The 20,959-nt window shown below is 44.0% G+C and overlaps 1 protein-coding gene across 2 annotated transcripts in view; it reads left to right on the top strand.

Moving 5' to 3' along the window:
- ST3GAL1 (ST3 beta-galactoside alpha-2,3-sialyltransferase 1) overlaps nucleotides 1–20,959 on the top strand; it is a 72,992-nt gene that overhangs the window by 29,837 nt on the left and 22,196 nt on the right. For both annotated transcript variants that reach the window (XM_042870180.1, XM_042870181.1), the window contains exon 2: nucleotides 16,841–17,570. In XM_042870180.1, coding sequence (XP_042726114.1) covers nucleotides 17,259–17,570 — 312 coding nt within the window. In that variant the 5' untranslated portion in view covers nucleotides 16,841–17,258. The remainder of the gene's footprint in view (nucleotides 1–16,840; nucleotides 17,571–20,959) is intronic.

Here is a 20,959-nt window from a genome sequence, read left to right as displayed (position 1 = left end):
TGAACATTTGAGATGAATCGTTGAATCATAGAATCATTTGAGTTGGTCACGTAAAGGTCATCTAGTCAAACTCTCCTTCAACAGACACCTACAGCTAGATCAGGCTGCTCAGAGCCCCATCCAGCCGGACCTTGAACATCTCCAGAGACAGAGCTATCAACTCTTCTCTGGGCAACCTGTTCTTCACTACAATTACTGTAATAAAATCATTTATTTATTTCAGTATTTCCTTGAAGCCAGTCTAAATCTCCCTTCTTCTAGTCTGAAACCCTTTCCCTTTGTCTTATCACAGACAGACCCTGCTGGACATCTGTCCTTTCTAATCTGACACACCTTGACTGCAATGGATATCTGATTTATATCAGCAGTGTATGCGTTTCATTATATGTATATATGTAAAAAATCCACACAAACTGGGCTTCTCTGATAAGCCATGACTAAACTTTTGTAGGCAGCACAGACAAGGAAGCTGTGAAAGTCAAAGCCCACAGCCGGGCAGCACCAACCATACACAATACTGCTTCTAATACTCTTCTAGGCCATCTAGGCTTGGCTCTGGATGGCTTAGTTTCCAGTACAAACATTTTTTTCTCATTCTCTCTCCTTGCTTTTGAACAGATGGCACTGAAGGACTTTTACCTTTTTTACCTATTTTTTAGGCTCTCCCTGCCTTTCCAGCTTGCATCTTGTCATGGATAATGCCCCTGACCATTCAGTCCTACGCTAGCAAGCTTGCTTCTCCAGAAACCAATCTGTTACAAGGCTTCTGATAAATAACCCCTTCTCCTGCCTCAGGCAGCCCCCCTTACCCTGCTTGTCCTGCAGGAGACACAGGGATGGAGCAGACGCACACTTTGCAGTTCTGTGGCACATGCAGCCCAGGCTAAATGACTGATGGTAAAGCCAGCTGAAGCAACACAGTGTTCCCTTCATCGAGCTGTTCTCACCTGGCGTCTTGGAGCTGATCATATTGGCAGGGGCCATTGTGTTTTTTTCTCTCATCCTTGTCTTGTTTGTTTAATGGTAAATTAGAGCAGGCAAGCATGCCATCTATTAGGCTATAAATGCTGCTGAGTGTTTTGGCTTTGTGCTAAATAATTGAGCGTTTTATTGCTGTTTACACGTTCATTTTCCTGGGCGATAAAATGCAAGCTGCAGTCCCTGGTACTTTTTCTGTCTTCTGTATGTATCGTGATGGCCACATAGGCTTAAGCAGCATCATGCAGCCTGCTGCCATAAATTCCCTGTTATTTGAGAAGGTCTAACATTTATTTATAATTAAAGTCAGGGATCTTACATAGTAATGCCAATTATTGATTTTTTTTTTTTTCTTTAAGGAAAAGAAATTACTTTTTTCCTTATTACTACCATAGCAACGCAGTCAAGTTGCAGTGGATAATCTTGTCCAGGGCCATGGGAGAAAAGGCTCTTGGAAGCTGGTGATAAAGTTACAAAAGCAACCTGTGAACCTTAGCACTGGGGTCAGTGTAGGTTGGCAATATTGTACTGGGGAGGTAGTAACCAAAATGAGCATCTCTGATGGTAAATTTCAGTGCAGACAGGTGGCAATGGGAAGGTTCTGCTGCAGTCACTCAAACCACAAGCCTGTGCAAGTGGCAGTGGGTTTAGATGTCCCATGGCAGGATGTGTCCCAGGCTCCTGATAATTTACCATTTGCTAGGCTTTGCAGTCCCCTTGACTGCACAGGGGACTTTCTTTTGAGGGTTGGATGCAGCTCTCACATGCACTGCAGTGAAATACAGTTGAAGTGGAGAGGAGCCATGCACGCATGCACAAAGCTGCATATTGGGACCAAAGAAACATTAAAATTATAGAATCACAGAATGGCCTGGGTTGAAAAGAACCACAGCGATCATCTTGTTTCAATCCCCCTGCTACGTGCAGGATCACCAACCACCAGACCAGGCTGCCCAGAGCCACATCCAGCCTGGCCTTGAATGCCTCCAAGGATAGGGCATCCACAGTCTCTCTGGGCAACCTTTCCAGTGTGTCACCACCCTCTGTGTGAATCATCTAGTCCAGCTTGTCAGTCCGCCCCCACCATTCCCACTAAGTCATGTCTCAGTGTCACATCAACACATTTCTTCAACACCTCCAAGGACAGTGACTCCTCCACCTCCCTGAGCAGCCTGTTACAATGTTTGACCGCCCCTTCAGAGAGAAAATTTTTCCTGATATCCAACTTGAACCTCCCGTGACGCAACTTAAAACCATTACCTCTTGTCCTATCATTAGTTACCTATCTGCCACAAACCTCAAGTGCATTAAATGGCTGCAGTGAGTGCAAAGGCCAGAGTTACTTATTGATCATCATGCAGCTGATTAATGCCACTTGGGTTTTGTGATCTTCTAGGTACATGTTTTCATTATGTTTTTGTTTTGACCAGGGATATTAGGACTCTTCTCTTTTCGCTAGCTCGTCATGAAGACAGGTCTACTGTAATTTCTGAATTGGTTTGGTATTTCTGCACTCATTTAAAGATGCCTGGCCAACTTGAAGTAATGGGCACACCTGTCAAGTCACAGGCTTGGCACATCAGGGCAGGGCAGTTTGGAGATGGGACTTTGTGTGCATTCAATCAGCCATGTATTATGGGCTCGAGGCAGGCATCACCCGTAGGAACCTTACCCTCTTATATTACTGATGGGCGCCTGGGCAGCAAATTCCTCCCTGTGGGCTCAGTTGGGGCTGCAAAAACTTCTTCATCCCTTTTGCTGTGACAGTGACAAATGGGCAAGTTAACTCCATGTTCTCTTTTACAGCTGTTTGTAAAAGCTTTGCGGAGTGCAGGGTTGAAGAGAGTACCTGCAATAGCAGCCAAGGAGAGAAGAGAGCTGATTCTAATTCCTCTCTCCTTTGTTCAGCATTTAGCTTTGAGGAGGGTTTTATCCTGGTTAGAGTTTGCTTTGGTTCAGCCCAGAAGGAATTTGGACTGTGGGTAGATGCGTGTGTAACTCCCTGCATCCTTGCACGCAGCAGCACATATCACCTAAGGGTTAACTCCAGCTGTAAGCTGTCAGCATGGCTGTAAGCTCGCTCTCAGACCCTTCCTGCTCCCAGCTAATCCTAACAAATCCTCTTTCCTTATGCATTCTCCTCTTTCCTCCACAACCGTGGGGTAGAAAGAAAGTGGAGCTGAAGAAAACTTAAGGAAACACGCTTTAACTATTTTGTTTTGTGCATGAAAACAAAATCTCCCTCCATGTACAGCAGCCTCTGATATCCCTATGGGCTATGTACGTTTGGCTGTGTCCTTCCCAGTTGGCTGCCTGGCTCAGGCATCCCAGAACTTTTCCTACAGTTATCAAAATAATGTCATATCCTGTGAATGAGGCAAGGGATCCGAGGCTGAAGCTGTTTCCCAGAGGGGTGTTCTTACTCCTTGCCCCTCTGCATCACTGTGGTGGCTGCAGTGTAGCTTCAGCAGCAGATGGCTGCTCACCAGGACTGTAGAATGATAGAATCCTTCAAGTTCGAAGGGACTTTTAAAAGCCACCTGGTCCAATTCCCCTGCAATGAACAGGGACACCTATAGAGCACCTGTCCAGCCTGACCTTGAATGTCTCCAGAGACAAAGCATTCATCACCTCTCTGGGCAACCTGTGCCAGTGCTTCATTACCCTTATCATAAAAAATTGTTTACCTATATACAATCTAGTTCTCCCCTGTTTTATATTGAAATAATTTCTCCTTGTCCTGTCACAACTGACCCTCCTAAATAATCTGTCCCCTTCTTTCATGTTGCTCCCCATTGATATTGAAAGGCTGCTCTAAGATGTCCCTGGAGCCTTCTCCAGACTGAAAAGCCCAGCTCTCTCAGCCTGTCCTCATCCCTTGGATCGTTACCATCACTTTTGTGGCCCTCCTATAGGTGCACCCCAACAGGTCCTCATGTCTCCTGTACTGAGGACTCTGCATCTGGTCACAGTATCCCAGGTGAGGTCTCACCAGCGCAGAGTAAAGGGGCAGGGTCACCTCCCTTTGATCTGCTGGCCACGCTTCTTTTGCTGAGAAAAAAAAAAAAGCTTGGAATGATAGAACAAGCTAGACAAACATCTCACAAAATGGCTATATGTCGCTGGCTGGTTCCACCTTCATGCCTTGCCCAGCTGAGCCTCCTTCATTTCTATGAACGAATGTCCAGAACCAAAGCCAGACTGTCTGCGTTCCGCCCAAATCAAAGGGCCAGCCAGGAACTGCACCTCGCTGTGCAACTGTGAGGGCTGAAGCATCCTCCTCTGCTGCTTTTCTGGGTGGTGGAAGTGACTGAATGTATTTGTAAAACTCAGGTGAGGTAATTTTGCCTTCATATTCCGTGTGCTGTCACTATGAGCCCTGGTGCTGCCTGTCTCCCACACTTTCTTCGCTGTTTCTCATACAGATCAGCAATGCACCAAATCTGCCGTGCATGTAAATCGGAGCAGGGTTGATGAAATTAAGTAGGAAGCACAGAAGGCAAGAAAATGAGAAGAATTTCTGTCAGTTGCAAGTTTGGAAATGTCTGTGCAGTGATGATGCTGATCTCTAGGAAGGAGGTTTTTTAAACGAACAGCTGGGACCTACGGGTATTTACTGTTTGGATGAGAACAGCCTGGTAGCAATAACTGCCTGTTGCTGGATGAAGCTGTATGTTGTGAAACTGCTGGGCTGAGAGCTCTTGACCCCTGTTAGACCAGCTTGGAAACAGCAATGTCCCTGAGCCAATGCTGTGTTTCCTGCATAAATCATCATTCGTCAGTTCTCCTCTGGGAATTTATTAGGATTGTTTCTGGGATCATTTATTCTGGAGACAAGGAGACTCTGAGGGTAACTTAACACTCTCTACAACTCCCTGAAAAGAGGTTGTGGAGAGTTGGGACTTGGCCTCTTCTCCTGGGTGACAGCGATAGGGCAACAGGTGGTGGCCTCAAGTTGCAGGGAGGTTCAGGTTGACATTAGGAAGAATTTCTCCTCAGAAAGAGTGGTGAGGCATTGGCACAGGCTGCCCAAGGAGGTGGTGGTGTCACCCTGGATGTGCTCAAGAGACGTGTAGATGCATCACTAACGGACATGGTTTAGTGGGCATGGTGGGGATGGATAGGTGGTTGGACTGTATGATCTAAGTGGTTTTTTCCAACCTGAGTGATACTGTGATACTATGAAATTCTGTTTGTAGTGATTTCCATCTCACATTTCAGTGAGAAAGACATCTTAAAAAAGAGGGATTAAAAACTTATCATACCTATTTAAAGCCAAGCCAAACAGAACAGTGTGTTTTCAGGAGTTCACAATATATACAATTCCTGGCAAATCCTTGAGACATTTTAATTAAAGGTGAAATGACTTTTCTTTTTCCTTTGCTTAATCGAGGCCACACAAATAAAAATCCTGTAGCTCCCACTTGCAAAGCAAACTTATTGACTTGAATTGATTGCTCATTTAAAAGCAAACCCAAAGCCCCAGGCCACGGCTGTGGTTGCAGAGACCCTTATTTTCCTTTACTTTTTAGTGCTGTGCCCATTAAAGCATGCTCAAGCTTTAATGCTAGATCAAGTGGTGACATTTTTGTAAGTTCCATTTTCAATGACACTTTTCATGGGACTGAGAACAGGAGGCCTGAGACCCCACTTTGACTGTAGCCTTTCCTGGTCTGAAACAGCCATCCTTCTTTGGGAGGACAAGATTGTTTTTTTTATTTCTGTTGGAAACTTTTGTGCACAGTAGCAATATTTGTGTGCATTGCTAAGTAGCTTCCGTGTTGCATCCCAGATGGAGCCTGCTTTTAAGCTTTTCTTTAGGTGATGCTCCTACATTCACAGCTCTTGGAAGCTGCTGAGAAGTTTTGACACTTAGAATCATAGAATCGAAGAATCATTAAGGTTGAGAAAGAACTCTAAGATCATCTAGCCCAGCTGTCCACCTGCCACTAATGTTGCCCAGTAAACCATGTTCCTTAGTACCACATCTACACGCTTCTTGATACCTCCAGGGACAGTGACTTCACCACCTCCCTGAGCAGTGTCTCCCTTCCTCTCCACATCATTGACAAAAAGGGAAATTTCCAGCATCTGACCTGCTACAGTTTCATTTCTGAGTAGGATCATAGAATCACAGAATGGTTTGGGGTGGAAGATCATTTGAGATCATTTAGTTCCAACCACCCTGTTTTAGGCAAGGACACCTCCAACTAGACCAGGTTGCTCAAAGCCCCATCCAACCTGGGATGTGGCTTGGAGCATGATGTGTCTGGCAGCCCTGCATAGGGTGAGACCAAGGTGTTGATGCCATATGTGCAAAATGGAATTAGTGACCATTGTCTTGTGCTAAAATTTCTGCTTTTTTTCTAACTCAGTGGACTCTAGTATGATATTCAAAGTTCAGAATTTCAGTACTAAATAAACAAAATTTTTCTCAGCTAATTATTTCTTCATGGGGCATACTTTGAATTTCTCTTTGAACCAGGAATCCCTTAAATGTTCTAAGGGCGCTGGCTACCTAGCTATCTTAGTACTCTTTCTTTTTATGTTTTAGCCATCCAAGTAAGATAAGTGGAAATGATGCCATAGGTTTGTGCTCATCTGTGTGTATTTCTCCAGGATGCAATTATCAGCATCCACATACTTCAGTATTAACATTTTTAATGCATTTCAGGATGCCCAATCAAGCTGCTGTATATGCAATTCTGATGTATGCAAATCCATTTTGCATGCAGCTCTTGACATATTTTCATATGCAGGATTATCGGAAGCCTGTTCTGTGCCACTCTGATGTATGCTAATCTTTGTTTCCCTACAAACACTTAAAAACTCCAGACAAAAAGACAGAATTTCTTTGCTGAAATACTGCTGTTTTCTCTAGCCAGGCTGGCACACAATCCAGAGCAAAGCTTCCACTCACAGAACATCATAGGTTCTTATTCAGATTGCCTGCTCCGGGCATAAGCTTCTATCCAACAGGTATTAGAAACAGCCTGAGATCTGGCAGTCCTCTGGACAAAAGGCAGCCTGAGTCATTCATTTCTTTCCTGTCATTGTAGATGTAGGGCAGAAACTGACCTGGGAAGATTATTGTGCACAGAGGCTGGGTGATGTGTGAGCACAGTGCGCTTGGATCCAAATAGGTCAAGTGCTCCTCTTAAGGGTGTACAAATGATCGATCAATTTAAAAGACCTGCATAATGGCTTTGCAATTCTGGCTCGTAGCATGGTGTATTAATTACCACGTGCATTACGTATCTCTGTTATATATTTTCTCAGAGGCATGCACAGTAAATGGAAAACTGGACATTTTAATTTGTACGTTCTGTATCTTGCATAGGCTGACAAGTTCAGACTGCACAGATGCTAAAACCCCTCTAGATTTTACTGTGGGCTGTCCAACACCTATGCCTTCACTAGGCTGAATTCAAATCCCACATTAATGAAGGAGCAAATCCCTGTGGTGCTATTAGACCTTCTGCAGCATGAGTGCAGCGTGTCTGATGAATAAATGTTTAACACAGAGCTGCACTGGTCGGTGTCATTGATTCTAAGAGATAGGCTGTTGGTTTGACAAGGAGCCCTCAGTGTGCATGCAATGAGTTAATGAGCCTGCAGTGCCAAAAACTGTTCAGTAGTACTTCTAGACAGAAATTCCAGGGGAGACAGTGAGAGATGCTCACACGGGCCTGAAAACATGTTTCCTAGATTTGGGGGATTATTGACAATACTGTTATCATTATTATCTAACCTTTCTCTGGATTTAGAATTACAGTGCTCAGAGGCATTCTGCAGCATGTTAATCACACTATTAGTATCATGAAATGAAGATTCTTCACAATATATTCCTTGCAGCGTCTTCCATATTCATATGAAAAGCCGTAGCTTTTCAAGCTACGGCAGGGGAGATTCAGGCTGGACATTAGGAAGTATTACTTTTCAGAAAGGGTGGTCAGGCACTGGAATGGACTGCCCAGGGAGGTGGTGGAGTCACCGAGCCTGGCGGTGTTCAAGGAAAGGCTGGATGTTGTGTTGAGGGACATGGTTTAGTGGGAGCTATTGGGAATAGGTGAACGGTTGGACTGGATGATCTTTTAGGTCTTTTCCAACCTTGGTGATTCTATGATTCTATGATTCTATATGAACAACTGTATTTGGACTCACATCCATTTCCCTGGGTATTAACGAAGAAACAGCCTGCTGTTTGGAGCTGGTGACTATTTGGGGCTGGATGCACGTAGACAAATTAGCAAAGCACGTGCTGTCAATGTGATTGAATTCTACCTTTAGTTTAGAGTGTTCCGTAATCTGAAGTAATCCTATATCCTCTCCTGTAATCCTATAAAACTGAAACTAATGCATGTACAGGAATTCTCTTCTACAATATTTTTAACTTGCCTCTATTTCTGTTACTGCTGTTGCCACCATTAATTTGTCTTTTTGTACTTGGATTACCTGACAGAAGCATTCTTACTGGCTCTGGGGAACTGATGCAAGATTCTTAAATATGTATATATATATAGAGAGAGAGAGAGAGAGAGAGAGAGAGAAAGAGTCAAATCAATATGTAGTGAAACCAAAATGAAAATGTGAAAATTTCTTCACTCTTCTCCTACCAGGAGTGAAAATAGAGCCTAGAGTTTTTCATTTCAAATGTCAAAGGTTCTTCTCTTTTTTTTTTTTTTTTTTTGAAAGTTTCCTGAAACAGAAAATCAAGATGGAAAATTATTTTATCTCCGAAAAGTTTCAGTTTTGGCAAACTGATCAACTTCACCCCAGAAAGTAAGAAAGAAAGAAAGAAAGAAAGAAAGAAAAAAAGAAAGTTAGGAAGGAAAGGAAGAGAAGAAAGGAAGAAAGAAAAAATGTAGGAAAGAAATGAAAAAAGAAATAAAGAAGGGAAGAGAGAAAGACAAGCAAACTATTCTTGAAAAGCTCCGTGAGTAGGACTGTTCCTATCATGAGCTATTGAAGAATTGCACTTGGTGGAAACACACGTGAATGTCCTGAAAATCCCTTTGACAGCTCCTGATCTCCCAAGCAAAAGCCAGCAAAGCTTGATCTCCGATTAAATACCACCTAATGGCATGGGAAAGATTTCAGGGTACAGAAGCTCTCTGTCCACCGTGGTCTCTCTGTCATCAAAGGGTGTCAAACAGCAATTTTTAGTTGGCCCAGTCTTCTAGTTGGATGTTGTTAAGAACTGTTACTAGTTGAACAATTCAGAGACAGATGTTACGAAGGAATTTTAGGTTTTGATTTTCACTGTGGCGTTGTTGTATTTGTTGCTTCAGCTTTGGGCTCTTGGTGTGCCAGCCTGTATAAAGACAGCACCAAACTCCCAGCCCAGCCCAGTGGTGTGTGTTGCCCCACTGCAGAATTGCCTTCCTAGTCCAACATTTTAATCCTGAGCCTGTCTAACATTGTAGACTGCAAGATGAGAAAGGAAAAGAATATTTTTAAGAGTTTCTAGTGATGCATTTTCTATTTAAAACATAAGATGTGTACGTGTGAAAGAAAATTTGGAATATATGAAAGAAAATGAGGTACCACAAGGGAAGCAGAGGTCCTGTTTTTGAGTCATACTGTATGTGGAAAGAAGTAAGACTACTCATCCAAACATCACTTTTTAGTGGGAGAATGTTGCTTCCTATAGTATGTTCTTCCCCCTCTGGTTTCCATCACAACCCAGGGGAGACCTGGGAGCCTCCCACCTCACCTTTGGCTGTAATCACTGCTGCTTGCAATGTGGCTGGATGGCTTTTGCTCTGGTGCTCTCCTTTTGTTTTAAAGATGCTTAAACTGAGGGTTGAGTCAAAGAAATGTCTCAGCAGTGGAGTTGCCTGTAGGGTAGAATTAATTGCCCATCTCTGTGGTCTCTCCCAGTTTATCTGATGGAAAAGATACTCAGGGGCTAATTTGATCATGGTTTCATCTTCACAGTTGCAGTCACCTCTGTGCTTTCCAGTAGTAACTGGGACCTGAGGGGATGTCAGCCTTAGACAGCTGGCGTGCTCCTTGCAGCTGTCCCTTTCACCCCAAACCCAGTTTCACTCCTCTCAAGGATGAAGACCAGAGGGTGCAAAGAGATGGTAGTAGGTGGTGTGTTGTTTATCCAAAAGGTGACGAGTTGATGGGATCCTGGAATGATTTTGCAGCATCAGCATCTTTTTCTTTTATTGGGATCAGAGAAGAGAGCAAACACCTAGAGTCCAATCCAAGCTCTGCTGCTCAGAGCAGACTTTGTTTCAGACCCACTTCTGATTCACCAGCTCCCTGCTGTCCTTTATCCTTAAAAAGGTTTTATTTGAGCATCTGCCTTTCTCTACACCCAGTTCCCCATGTTGACCTCTGCCATAGACACGACAGCAGAGATGTTGTTCAGCCCTTCCCTCGAGAACTGCAGTAAAGATTCCACTCCCAGGCACCTTAGTAACATTCCTGTTAAAAATTGCTAAGATAAAGATTTATTTTGAGGTAATAGAGTGCAACTACCACACCCAAATTTCTGTTAATATTGTACACATCTTGCACAAAAAGCTGTTTGCTTATTCTGACCACACAGACCTGTTGTGCATGTAGGCAGGGAGGGCTCTGTTAGTATCAAGGAGATCTCTTATCTGCCTGGACAGCCCAAGTGTGACAGATAAGACACAGGTAATAATTTTTTTCAGATCACTAGCACCTAAATGCTATGCACTCACGCTCCATAAACCACCTCCAGTTTTTTTCCTATTCACTGTGATGGATGAAACAGTGCCCAAGGTCTGGCTTCAAATTCAAGAAACGTGGGGGAGTTGCTGTCTTGAAATCTGAGTAAAGCAAATTTTTCTTGTAGCTTAAATGTTACCTAATGTGTAATTTTACTTTGTTTTCATTTGATTTTTTTTTTATATATTTTGTTTTGTTTTTATGTAGGCAGTGTTGATATGATTAGTTGGAGTTACTTGAGGTGAGCATTTTAACAAATGCGAGCAGCATTATCAACATGTTAGACCGACTTGGATATTGTGACCCTTTTTGGCAGCAGTGGTCAAACAGGCTTGTTCTTCACAGTACCAGTCAGAGACGTGGCAGGGGAGTTACAGATTAAAACTTACTGATTAAAACACAGGTGTGACTTGGAGTTGCTGTTCAGTGCACACAGGACAGGAGCACCTGTGTCACCCCTATAAGGATGGGCAAGAGCCTCCAGTTAGCTCTGAGAAACAGAACACAGTTTGGTGTTAATTAACTTGTGGATAGAAAAGAATGAATTCATGGAATCATAAGAATAGTTCAGGTTGGAAGAGACTCTTCATGAACATCTAATCCAACCCCCTGTCATGGACAGGATCATCTCTCCCTACACCAGGTTGCCCAAGGCCCTCTCCAACCTGACCTTGAATACTGCCAGGGATGGGGCATCCACAACTTCTCTTGGTAGTCTTAACACCTGGTGCTTTTCCAAAATAGCATCCCTGGCGGCTTTTGGTGGCAGAGGCAGTGATACCTGTGTTGCTGGGGCATGGGCAGCATCCCCTGGTGTTTGTATCCTTTGTGTGGTCCTTGGTTCTTTCTGACACTGATCATCTGGAGGTGGAGGAGATGGCCTAGAGGTCTTGCATGGGCTCCCAGCATTGTCTGTGTGAGGGAGATTCGTGTTTAGCTCTGAGGACTTGTCAGGCTGTAATTGCTCAATCCATCTCACATAGCAAAAGCCTCGTGCTCAGAGGTCTCTGGCAAGGTGTCAGACCAGTAAAGTGTTTCTAAATGTCAGCCAGCTGCTAGCAGTGGGAAGGAGCCAGCGATGAGCTGGGGCAGGGCAGACGAGCCTGTGCTTTGGAATAACAGTCCCATCCACTGTTCCTTTCCAGGATTTAGCACAAAACTGAATTGAAAAATTACACGTTTTTCCAGGGACAAGCTTTCTGCTGCCCTGCGGTGATATCTTCCAAAACATTTGGGACCTTCATTTCTACAGATTTCATTTTGCATCCTCATGGTGCATCCAAGGATGGAGCTCTGAGACCCAAGGTTGGAAACATAGTTACTCAGGAGGAGTATGAATGGGAAGAAGTCCCAAAACAACAGGAAGCATGCTTGAGGAAATACAGCTTGTGTTGCCAAAAGGCTTGATAACAATGTATTGTGAATGCAAAGCACCTGTGAACCTTTGAGCTGTTCAGAGTTTGCATGGAAAGCTGGAAATGTCTTTATACAGAGATGTTGGTTCTTGTCGCTTTTGTGCTGTTCTGACAAATGTGCTGCATATGGAAAATGCTGATGACATCAAACCAGAGAAGTTTGTTTTACACCTAGGTTTTAATGTGGGCTGTGGACCAGGAGGCTGGATCCTGAACTGTCAGCATCAAATGAAGGCTGGCAAAGATGTCACTGATGTGCTGGCAGTTAGTACTTTCCTGCTAGCAAACAGGCATTAGGAAGTGGTCAAACTCAACCATAAAAGGCCATTTACTTGGGGAGATGATTATTTTCATTATGCTTTTTTGTTTGTTTGTCTAAGACTAAGAAAAAAATCAAGAGAAGAAGCATTCTGCGAATTTTCACAGAATCATTAAGGTTGGAAAAGGCCTCCAAGATCATTAAATCCAACTGTCAACCCGTTACCACTATGAAATACTGTCTTTAACACACACTTGAATATTTCTACGCATTTCTTTCATTTCTAAGATAATTCAGAATAATTTTGAAAAAGAATTTGCAATTTTAGAAACAAAAGTTGGGAAGAAGTGACATTATTGTAAGCAACATTAAGCACACAGGTTTGACCTCAACAAAATGCCACTTGCATAGCTCAGATTATTTTCTGTCATTCATTCTTGAATGATATTTTCTGAAGATTTGTATTTCCAACGAAATTACCTGTGGTGTGTGGCCAACGTGATTTGAAATGACAGAGTAATTCACACTGCTGTTCTGACTCTGTGTTGTTAGGGGACAGTTGGTCCAGATCCAGCAACTAGGAGAAGGTGAGGCTGGGGCAGCGCCATGCCTGGATTATAGAATCATTGAATGGCTTGGGTTGGAAGGGACCTCAAAGATTATCTAGTTCCCACCCCCCTGACGTGGGCAGGGTTGCCAATAACTAGATTAAGCACCAGATCAGGTTCCCAGATGCTTTTCCCTTGCATCCCATACTGTGCTCTATGCCACCAGGCAGGCAGAAAGTGCTTTGGTGTTGGCTTATCTGCGTGAGTTTCACACCTGGACAGTGGGGCTGAGGCTGTCATGGGATAGCCACAGACTCAGACAGGGTAGCTCTTTCTCTGAGTCATTATTTCACATTTTCATCTGCCCTCGTGCCCCTGTGCTGGAGGAAATGGGCTCTAATGGGCTGATGGCTCCCTAAGATGAGCCAGGAAGCAGCCAGACAGGGTACTGTTTGGACTTTCCCACCTGTCCATGTCTCTCTGTGCTCCTTTGTGGCATACGGGTGAGCTTTCTTCACATTACCTGACAAATGCAATGAGAATACACTGCATTACAAGGTGGATTTATAAAAAAAAAAGTATTTCCTGAAGTTCTTAGGAGTTTCTTTTATTAGTCTATCACATAGATTTGATTTTATCCACATTCCAAGTTGGCTAGGACCAAAGTCTTTCTTCCGATTTTGCAATACAAATAAGATCTACCCTAGGAGGAAAACAAATGTATTGATTTTCCTTCTTTCCAGAATGCAAGAAAACAATGAACACAGTTAATTGCAGTGGATTGGTCCCAGGATATTTTATTTCAGTTCATAAAACTTAGAGGACTAAGCTCTGCCCTCCTTAATGACCATGGAATCGCACTGGAACCACTCCTGCATTTGGAACCCCCCACAAAGGAACCTGCCTCACTTTTGATCTTGCCTGAGAAATGCAATTTTGCATTTTCTCTGCATTGTATGCCACTGTGTATTGCAAGTTCGCTGCAGAATTAAGTTATCTTAGCACGTCCAAGGGTATTTTACATGAGAACAAGAGTTTACGTAGGAAGCAGGAGGAAGTAGGAAGGAAGCAGGAGAAATCCAGACTGCAGATAAGACCCAGTAGCTTAAGATAGCTTAACCTGCTGACAGCAGATAAAGGTAGGCCCAGGCACAGTGAAGTTCAACCCCATTAAACTGTTGGTGCATCATAGCTGATCAGGGCTGGGCACTTAACCTCCACATCTTAAGTTCTCAGGAATTGTTCCTTGGTCCAATGCCAAAACAACCTGTTTGCAGATATGTGAATGGCAAGGTCACAGTGAGTTGTGTTGATAAAACCGTGTCTGGTTGCACGCTGCTTCTCTGCAATAAGTTAAATTGACTAGTACAAATAGTATAGAGAGATGAAACAACTCCTCTAGAGTGGGGGTTGCAGGCACTTAGCCCAGGGCCAGGTCTCACATCAGCAGCTAACATAGGGCTGGCTGCTACTTTGGCACTGCCCCACTCTTCTTGCACGGTGCATGGTCTCAGATGCAGTAGAAGCCTTAGTGCAAGGAAGAAAGAAAATCCTGATCTCCGGGTTGGATCTAATTTGTGTTAAGAACAGAAAAAAATGGGCCTCATCCAGGTCACAGCAAAGCCAATGAAAACTTTTTCTATTCATTTCAGCATGCCTTTTCCTCAGGCCCTAAATCATATTTATAGTCCCGAGAGCCTTTCTGTCAGGATATATTTATATATATATTTTCCTATTCTGAGCGCCCATAGGAAACACGAGCATTCCTAAGTAAACGGAAATAGTCAGAATTAAAATAGAGTGTGTGGTGTGTGTTTCCACGCTGGAGAAGGGCCGTAGGAGTTCTGCTCTTTTCTCACCTTCACCCCGTGCTATAACGGCTGGTATGGTTACAGTTTGTCACTGCAGTTCACTGCATAAATACAGCATTTTTTTTTTTTAATTCTAAATATAAGTTTAACCATAGATGAGTTTAAAAAAAAAATGTTGTGAAATGGGTGTTTGTTTTTGAGGCTGCAATTGTGTTCTTTTCTGAACAATACCCCATTTTATGGGCTTTTCCAAGACGGTCCCCTCCCTCTTCCACTTAAAAATAACTGAAGAGCAGCAACTGTGTTGACAAACAGTGATTTGGCTCAACATTAACAGCAGGAGGAGTTCAGCCAGCCAACATTGCAGCTTTTGAATTATCTGGCCCATAAATGGAGAATCAGTTTGTTTCTGGGAGTTGGCACTTCCTGGGGAGCTTGGGGGCTGTGTTTTTGTTTAGACTAGCAACTGCATCCATACCAGTAAAGCAAACAGATTTGGGACCGCTCTCTGGCACAGAGACCAACTGGTGTGGACAGGGCTGTTAAAATCCCATTCCTACTCTCCAAGGCATGGTGACCTCATCCCCAGTGCCTTTTGGAATGTGAATCCCAAACTGTACCCAGGGAGGTCTCTGGTTAGCACCGAAACTCACCACAGGTCCCTTCAAAATATTCATTTTAGAAACAGGCACACAGAATTGCTCTCTGCAGTGTAATTCACTGCCTGAGCAGCCTGGGTTAATAAAGCCTTTCGTTATCCAGGTTGACCTGCTTGTCAGCCTTGGTTGCATTTGTTTGGTCCAGGCAGCAAATAAATCTCAGGGCATTTGGCAAGCAGCGACTAACTAGGTGGCACGCACTGCCCATCACGGAGGAGAAACTTGGAGCAGAGCAGGGGTTCACAACCATGATCGAAGCTCCTGCTTTCAGGTTTGGCTTTACAGAACTCGGTAAATATTTAAACAACACCTCTGAAAAACTGTGCTGTATCTATGTCCAGCCCTTTGGAAAAGCAGTTTGGCCTTTAGGGTGTCCCTGCAGATCCCCAAGTGAAGAGGCAGCAACCTCTTTCCTTTGTGTGAAGGAGCTTGGGGGGGGGGGGTGAAATGGGAGGGAGCCTACAAGGATTAGTTTAATATGGGAATTTCTGACAGATAACAGTTGCTGTTTTGCTCTTTGCTGGCTGGATGCCTGAAGCTAAGTCCACAAGACTTTGTTTGCTGGGCTTTTGCTTTTTCACAAACTGCCCGTATTCTAATGCAGACTCTTCTCCAATGTTTTTCCTTTTTTTTTTCTTTTAGTTAAGAGAATGCTGATTAAGCGATGACACTTTAGAGGCCTTTTTTTTTTTTTTTGCAAAGATCTAAATTTTAAAAAGCCACAAGACATCTTCTTCCCATGAAACAGTGGTGTTGTGGGAGGAAGGATCCATTATTCAGCTTTTAAAGACTCGGTGCTTGCTTAAATCCCCCATCCGGGCTGCTCAGCAGCCCCCACTCCCTGCCTCTCTGCCTGGCTGGGATCTCAGGGGAGCCTCAGAGATCAAAAGCTGGCTGTACCTAGCCTACCTTGGCAGTAAGACGGAAAATAACAATAATCCATGCAAAACAAAGGCCATTTATCCTTTAACTTCCTCCGTCTGTCCCAGAATATATGAGCTATTCTTGCTTAGCTTTCTCCGAATTACAAATCCAGCCAGAATGCTTAGGAAATGAAGCCTGTTGGGGGAGAAAGAGAATGGAATGAACTCTTCTTCCTTCCTGTCCTTCCCTCCTCTGTCTGGCGCTTTTTGTTCAGCTGGATCATGTTATGCATACTTGGCTTATCTGGTGGCTATCAAGGTCAGCCTAAGGGAATAAGGTGTTTCATTGCTATTCAGATGACTGACCTGTAATTCAAACAGGGCCAGAGAGCTGTGGCTGACTCAATATAAAGGGGCTAAACTGTCCACAGGTCGATGTTCTGCCCTTTTGGAAATTTCAGCCTGAAGCTCCTTGGTATGCATTTAGGGCAGCTGAAGTCATAGCTGGTGCTGTGTTGAGGGCTCAAGTTTTGGGATGGGCAGTGAAAAGCATGGAAACTGACATTTGTTTTTCTCTTTTTCTATGTGTGTGTCTCCAGGCTTCGAACTGCTCTACATGGCTTAAATGGACATCAAAGTATGTTTCTCAGCTGGAATATACATCCCCTAACGATCTGATCCTTGGTGAACTATCTACAAGGAAAGAAAGAACACGGTCTGCTTTTTACAGTTTGGGTCCTGCACAGAAGACCTGGAATGTGAAAGGATAAGGATCTGTCTTTGTTGAAGCCATAGTGGAAGAAATTTCCAAGCACCGTGAATAGGGAAAAGAAATACCCAGCTCTGCCTTTTTTTAAGCCTGTCTGGGAAAAACGAATCTTCTTCCCCTGTGGACAGAGGTACTGCAGTTGTAGGTATAGCCTAGGCCCCAGGTGGTGAGCAGCCCCGAGAGGACTAGCAGCAGCCTGTCTGTGTTGCCTTAGCTTTCCCCCCACGTCGTGCTCCACCAGCACCAAGATGGTCACCGTCAGGAAAAGGAACGTGAAGGTCTTCACATTCGCCTTCGTGCTCATCACAGTGACGTCGTTCCTGCTGAACTACAAGCAGCAGGTGACCATGACCACTTGGGATCCTAGATACATCATCACTCAGTTTTCTGAGCAAGTCCGAAAACTCATCAAATTTCCTAGGAGGCCGTGTAGCTGTAGCACCTGTATTTCCGAGCTGGGACATTCCCTCTGGTTCGACCAGAGGTTTAACTCAACTATGCAACCTTTCCTGACCTCACAAAATGCCTTGATCCCAGAGGACAACTACAGGTGGTGGCTGGTAAGTGGAAGGTGTGCTGGTGGGGAGGTGGGCTGCCCTTGGTGTGTTGAGATTTAGGACCTCGGGTGATGCTGAACAGGTGGTGGGAGGGAATTCCTGCTGTAAATATTTGTGGTCCCAGTTGACAAGGCAGTCAGAATAGGGAGAAAATGAGTGTTTTTGCTGATGTTTACCACACAGGTACTTGTTGACTATGTTCATTGGCTGCGAGTTAAGAAAATCAGCCTTTCGGAACATGTTCAGAGGAGGGCCACAAAAATGGTCCAAGGGCTGGAACACCTTCCCTATGTGGAAGGCTGAGAGAGCTGGGGCTGTTCAGCCTGTAGAAGACAAGGTTCCAGGGAGACCTGAGAGCGGCTTTTTGATATCTGAAGCAGGGCAATAAGAGAGAAGGGGACAGATTCTTTAACAGGATGTGTTGTGACAGGACAAGGAGAAACAGTGTCAAACTAAAAGAGGGGAGATTTTGACAGGATATAAGGAAAAAAATTTTATAATAAATGTGGTGAGCAGTGCAGCATGTTGCCCTGAGAGCTGGTGGATGCCCCATCCATGTAAACATCCGAGGTCAGGCTGGATAGGGCTCTGAGCAACCTGATCTAGCTGTAGGTGTCCCTGTTCAGTGCAGGAGAGTTGGATTAAATGACCTTTAAAGGTCCCTTCCAACTCAAATGATTCTATGAAATTCCCTGTCAGAGCTAGGGATTTGCGAATCTCAGTATTAACTCCCTTCTTGTTGGGAGGAAACTCCCTTCTTGTTGCAATGAGAAGAATTTGTAATGCAGCTTGTTGCACTTCAGGTGGTAAAAAAGGCCTTCTGCCTTTTTGTTGAGGCAGCAAAGCAAACTTATTGGGAAGTGTGTGAATCGTTTGGGGCTCTCCCAAGTGTAAGACTTGCAAATACTTAGCAGGATTAAACAAAAAATGATTCATTCCATGTGTATGAGCACAGGCTGCATTGTTGCTGGTGACGTAAAACAGGTCTGCAAGGCACACAGGTACACTGGGTCACGGGAGGGAGCAGTTCATGTGTATCCTTAGGACTGGGTGGTGCAAAGAGCTGGATCTCAACATCATGAAAGCCAGTAGATATCTTGTTCTAGAAGCATAGGAAAGAAGATGGTGTTTCCTGATGGTTTGTCTAATTGAATCCCCTTTTGTGTTTTCTTGAAATGAGATCTTGCATTAAATGAGTTGCTGATGGCCCCTGCTGCCCAGCTGCTAAAGCACAGGTTCTGGCTGGTTTCATGAGTTGCCTCCCTGTTTGTCACAAAAAAAATAGTTTCACAGAGCTTTTCTTGGAACACACAGCTGCCTACAACCTGGTCTCCCGTGCACAGCTCTTAATGTGGAATTAAAGTGGACATTCATATGCACGTTGGAGGGGTTCAGGTCTCGGAGGAGGTGTCAGGTACTGTAGAAACAAGGCTGAATCTGATTTATCACTTTTCACTCCATTGCCTGTTGCATTTTCTGGTGGAAAATAGCTGCCAGTAAACTGCAATATTCAACTGTTACATAAAATACATCCTCATTTTATGAAAAAGCCCACTTTGAGGCTATTGGTCTCATATTCCAACTCTTTCATCCTTTCACCTGCCCTTTTGCCATGACAGCTGTTTCCAGTCACCCGTGTGTTTTCTTGCTACCCTCATATGCTCTTCCTTCTGGTCCCCCTATTTCTCATGTGGGTTGTTCTCATCTGGGAAGATGACAGGCTCAAGTTCTGCACTCAGACCCATCTTTGATTTAAACACAAGGCTTGGATGCATTCTCTCTTTAAAATAAAAGTTGAAAAAAAGGAAGAAAACTTGGGACTTTCAGTACTAAGTTTCTGATTCTCCTTCTTGTAGTGAAACTGAAAGAGAAAAAGCACAAATATCTAACATCAGTTCAACTCGAAACAGATATTTGGAGAGGAGGGTTCTTTTTCAGCTAAATGAAGAGAGTCTCATCCCAAAGCTTTTTTCTTTTTTTTTTTTCCCCTAAATTTTCAGCTCTAACTCTATTTTTACTGTTTTCCTTCATTTTTTAAATTCAGGTCAAGTTCAAAGGGAATACACTATTTCAGAACACAAAATCAAAGCAACTTTTTCTTAGATGGAAGATTTCTATGCTTTTTCCACCATTGTTTTTCAGTCAGAACTTACCTTCAGCCAGAACATGTGAAATGTTTTGGTGACACGTAAAATTGCATTGTTCAGAGGAAATCAGCCACGCACCGAAAACACTTGCCCTAATATAATGTTAAATGGTGGAGGAGCCCTGCAGCTGCTGTTTGCAACCAGTCTGAGTAGGCCTTTCTGAGACAGTTGCTTCTGCAGTTGGTGTATCCCAGGTGCATCCTGGGTGAGCCCCATTTCTGCTGTTCAGTTTTAGTCTCATTTTTCAAGTTTATTCAGTGATTTCTGCCAGTCTTAAAGAAAACGTTGCTTGTGGCCACATTTTATGGTTGCTTGGTTTGCTAAGTCAGTGACTGGTGACTTTTCACTATATCTGTACTTAAAAGATGAAGCACAAGGAGAAATTGCTTGTTGTTACTTCATTTCAAGACAGAAATCTTGCAGGACAGACTCCAGACAGTGCAATGCTTTCATTACCCTGTAACTGAGGGGAGGGTGATTCTGCTGGAACTCTTGTATAAGGCTGTGCCTCTGGTATAATGGGAAGACAAAGGTGATATGAGCTAAATACATGGAGAGCCCTTGCTGGACATGTTGCTCTGTCAAGCTTAGCCCACCCTCCCTTCTTATAAACCCTGCTTCTAAAGTTATGAATAGGGGTTATTCAGCCAAACGGTGACATGGCACAAGTATCTCTCCACTTCTAGCAGAGCCACACCTCTGATTTCAGAGCCTAATTACAAAGATTTGAGGTGAAGTGACATGTGGGGCCAAAGGACATGGCGGTTTTGCTTGCTTGCAACTCTTTGCGTGGTTATCAGTCTCCTTCATGGCGTATTTGTGGAATACACAACCTGCTTGGTGTTATGTGGCCTTTTGGAGGGGAAATACTCTTGCTATGTGTGAAGGTCTAAAAATCTGCCTGGTTGTGTCTTTGTTCACAGAAACAAGAAGCTTCTTTGTACAGCTGTTACTTTTTGTTTGCTTAAATTCACCCAGGAGATAAACCTTCCCTTGATTTAGTCATCCTTCCTTCCCTCACTTTCTCCTCTCCTCTCCTCTCCTCTCCTCTCCTCTCCTCTCCTCTCCTCTCCTCTCCTCTCCTCTCCTCTCCTCTCCTCTCCTCTCCTCTCCTCTCCTCTCCTCTCCTCTCCTCTCCTCTCCTCTCCTCTCCTCTCCTCTCCTCTCCTCTCCTCTCCTCTCCTCTCCTCTCCTCTCCTCTCCTCTCCTCTCCTCTCCTCTCCTCTCCTCTCCTCTCCTCTCCTC

Source organism: Lagopus leucura, unplaced genomic scaffold, assembly GCF_019238085.1.
Source record: "Lagopus leucura isolate 7727_CA_CO unplaced genomic scaffold, USGS_WTPT01 Super-Scaffold_100002, whole genome shotgun sequence".
NCBI classification, from domain to species: domain Eukaryota; kingdom Metazoa; phylum Chordata; class Aves; order Galliformes; family Phasianidae; genus Lagopus; species Lagopus leucura.
Note: the sequence above shows the minus strand (reverse complement) of the source record. Positions and strands in the feature narration are given on the sequence as shown.